Source organism: Fopius arisanus, unplaced genomic scaffold, assembly GCF_000806365.1.
Source record: "Fopius arisanus strain USDA-PBARC FA_bdor unplaced genomic scaffold, ASM80636v1 scaffold00091, whole genome shotgun sequence".
Lineage (NCBI taxonomy): Eukaryota > Metazoa > Arthropoda > Insecta > Hymenoptera > Braconidae > Fopius > Fopius arisanus.
Window position 1 is genome coordinate 242,980 of NW_011887830.1, and position 4,113 is coordinate 247,092.

Below are 4,113 nucleotides of genomic sequence, written 5' to 3' on the forward strand. Positions count from 1 at the left end.
ACTCCCATTCAATTGAAATATTTTTATTTTTAACAGAAGGGACTCTTGCATGAATACAAAGCTGAGTATGCTGAAGCGAAGCAGTGCTATCAAAATGCGGTGTCGATTAATCCTTCGCACATAAAGAGCCTCCAGCATTTGGTATTTTTAATTACATATAACAATTAAAATTGTTGGACTTATTTACATTTTTCGTTGTAAAAGAAAGTTCGGGGATTTTTTCTGATTAATACGAGAACTCGGGAACTCCATTCTGGTTTCAGTAAATTTTTAGTGTTTTTTAATATCTTAGGAAAAAACTGTGGATTGAACGCGTGCATTCTTGACTGATAACTTTTCGCATTTTTTAATTACATATATTTGGAAACTCGTACAAAATCGGAATTAATTTCCATCGAAGTTCCAAAAATCTGTTTCACTGAACAATTCAAGGAATTTAACCTGTAATATTTTGATCTTATCATGAATAATATAAGAATATTCCAATTTTTATTCAATTTCTGAAATATTCATAATTAACTGGAGTTGACGGGTCAAACTTGTAATTAAATACCGATCATGTTTGTTGAAGATCTTCAACTATTGATCTGGGAGGAGAAAGTAAATTTTTTATTCAATTTATAAATGATTTTCAGGGATTGGTCTACCATTATTTGGGATGTCAGAGGCTTGCAGAAAAAACTTTACGCGATGCGGCAAAAATCGATCCGAATTCCCATCAAACCTGGTGAATATTAATTAGCAAAACGATGTATAATTGTTGATTAATACTTCATGTTTATGATTTTAGGTATAATTTGGGTAAAGTATTAGAATCACTCGGCGAGATGGAGACCGCCAATGATTGTATGGCAACTGCTTTGGAGGTGGAAAATACGAATCCAATTTTACCGATTATGTCCATTCCCGTGACATTCGAATAAACCAGTGAGCAGACAAAGTGTGAATTACCAGGTTCTCTGATTCGATGGATTAGCATGGAAGGGGGTGGTTATACTGGTAGAATAATCTACATGTCATTAATAGTTTAAAAAATTTACAGTGACCATTCTGTAAATATCAAAAAATTGCAGTTGAAATTAAACCAAAAGTCGAGAAAATCTTTTGTCTATAGATTATGGAATCCTTCATGAAAAAAAATACGTGACACATTTCCTGTAAGGCCCAAATCTATTATCCGCAAAACGTTTGATGGATTTCTTTATTTGTGCGATTCTCACGTCGAAATTTCAGTTTCGTTGAATTTTTCGGGTAAAATCCAAAGAATTCAGATTTTCTCTAGTTTTGTGATTCTTTTTAAAAGTTTACAAAAACCAAGAACAATGTTTGAACGACCTTGAAGCTTCGTGAGTAATTAAATAATGAGAAAATCCAAGAATGTAATTTTGAAGAAGTCAAAGAAGTCAGCGAAATACTTCGATTAAAAATATTGAGGCGAAAAATGAAAAGACAGGGAATAAGGGATCGTGCAAATATATAGGATTCAGATTTTATACATGACTTCAACATGAAAGATATAAATAATTTAGAATTGCCAGAGGAAATGGAAACTTGTCAATTTCCGTTAGGAGAGTATTCATGAAATAATTAATCCTTTAACATGATCCAATGTGTCGATTAGGCAAAAACAGATTGTTTGAAGAATTTCCTGATTGAAAGAATTTTTTTGTTCTCATTGTTCTCTTCAACTGGAAATTGTGTTAGCGAGTAATTATCACTTCAGGGGCGCAAAAAGAGAAAGCAAAATGATTTGCATATATTTTCCATTCATGATAACATAGCATAATTATAATTTGAGAAGAATGATGAAAGGAATTGGTGAGTGAAATTCTTCTCTTCCATTTTTCCTCAATGGAGTCACCAGTTTTTTTTTGTATCTCTAAAAATTCTGGAAATATTCTATACTTTTTTATGGACTCTCATATCATATTAATCGAAAAAATCAATAGAGAAAAAAGTATCGAAATACCTGAGAATGAAATTCGTAAGTTCATTCTAAAGTTCCAACCTTTCGAGTTAAAAAAAAAATATGAATTCAAGATCAACAAAAAACCTGGAACTTTTACATTTAACTTTTTCTATTCGTTGGAAATTTATATTAATAAATTATTTGATATTACTTCCGTACATGTCTAGACCCGACATTTTTTTTTATCACAGAGTCCTTTTAACCCATAGAAAAGTATAAAATTTTTCCCAATTTCACAGGTATCGGAAAAACTGCGTCAATACACGGAGGGAAATATGAGAGAAAAATGCGAAACGTGCAATAAATTTCTGAAAAAGTTCCAAAATTTTTCTCGTAACAAAAATCTACCAGAGATTTCTCAAATAATTATGTTCAATTTTTATTGCAATTTCCATTGAACTTTTCTCACCGTCCAAGTATTTACGCAATTCAAAGCTGCAAATACTTGATTTAAGTACACGCAGGATTGAGTGTATATTCCATTGTGAATAGCGTTTGCGAAACAAATGAACAAAAGAACAATGTTGAAAATTTCTAAACAAGAACGTATGCATTCAATCGATGCTTGTTTTCCTCAATATATTCACAGGCGCTTTTAGCATTGATATATACACCGACTTATATTCCCGCACGCCCCACGTGAAATCGTGAAGAAAACTCACACAGACCTGCCATTAAAAAAAATAATAATGATAATTGTTATAAAAATATTTAAAATTTTGTTAGAGCCATTCCGCACAAAAGGTCTTATAATCTCTAATTATTGCGACTGACAGGTCACCATTTCTCCCGTCAATTATAAATTATTCATCTCCTCTATTGAAATAATCAATATTAATAATCCTTAATATTATTTACACACCCTTAATTACGATGTCGCGAATTCGTTTTCTTTTTTCCTTGAATTTAAGGCCCACATGATTTATTATATTCTTGATTTGTTAGTGCAAAATATTTTTTAATTTTAAAGAAAAAGAATTTCAGATTTTTTCCTAATCCAATCAGTGTTCGTTTTCAAAATTAATCTGCACCTATTAAAAATCCGAGTTTTTTTTTGTCTGATCAGTATTCAATTGAAAGCTCACGTTTTTCTTATAGATGTAAACTTTTAGTTGAAAAAAAAGTGAAAGTTGGATGGGGAATGGAAGAATTTGTCGCCTAAACATTAAATTATTTAAAAAAACCGCTCCCACGCCGGCGTAGGAGTAATAAAAAATATTCCATTTACTGTCGCCATACTTTTAATGCATTTGTTGAATTGTTCCTAATATGTTTCATAAGCATAACGATTTAATAAATTGAATGTATATTGTGTCAGTAGTATCTGATTGTTCATACAGTATTCCAAATAAAAAGAAAAATCATAACGAAAACGGATGATAAAAAACGAAATTTATGAATATTTTAAGAAAGAGCGATTGTACCAAATCGGTTTATTCTGTATTAATAATACTAGATCCTAAATAAATGCTATAAAGAGTTTAATAAAAAGATATCAATTCAATTTCTATTCATTGTTGAACACCACTTGCAAAATCTCAGAAGCAACGTACATAAAAATGAATTTAAAAATTACTCATTACACGTGCGAATAAAAAAAACCACCGATAACTTCTCCATTTTCCCTACATAATCGACCAGTCGGCAATGTGGAAAAATAACAGTAATTATTGATGACCTATTTAACTTTGCATATGAAGTGGAACTTTAACGCATGTTTGTTGTTGCTCGGCGGAATACCTGGAATTTCAGAAGTGTTGTTTCAATGGATTCAATGACGTGGGAATAGTTATTTTAAATCATTATTATTCCTCATGAATAGGTTTAGGTTTTCTTCGACGTGGAAAATGAAATTTTTCCAGATTGACATTCTGAAAACGCGGATTTCCTGACGCGCAGCGCTAAACTCCTTTTTCGTCACACACCCGAATAAAAGTGAATAGTGATCACTATAATATGGTCAGCTTCACAACATGAATATGATAAATGATTTTTCCATCTGACCTTCACGGTAATTTCTACCATGTCTAGGTCATTAACATTGATCCCTCGTTTAATACGAACAATTGATTATACCGAAAATTGTTGTCCAATCTGAAAGTAAAATATTATTTATGAAATTATATTTTTTACTATGCGTATCG

At 31.2% G+C, this 4,113-nt stretch overlaps 1 protein-coding gene across 1 annotated transcript in view; it reads left to right on the top strand.

Moving 5' to 3' along the window:
* Ttc7 (tetratricopeptide repeat domain 7) overlaps window positions 1-1,096 on the top strand; it is a gene marked incomplete in the record, with an annotated part of 7,289 nt that extends 6,193 nt beyond the window's left edge. Inside the window, 3 exon segments of the mRNA XM_011311616.1 lie at window positions 37-141; window positions 636-727; window positions 791-1,096. Of these exon segments, the coding sequence (XP_011309918.1) occupies window positions 37-141; window positions 636-727; window positions 791-923 (330 nt within the window).
* Between the last annotated feature and the right edge of the window lie 3,017 nt (window positions 1,097-4,113).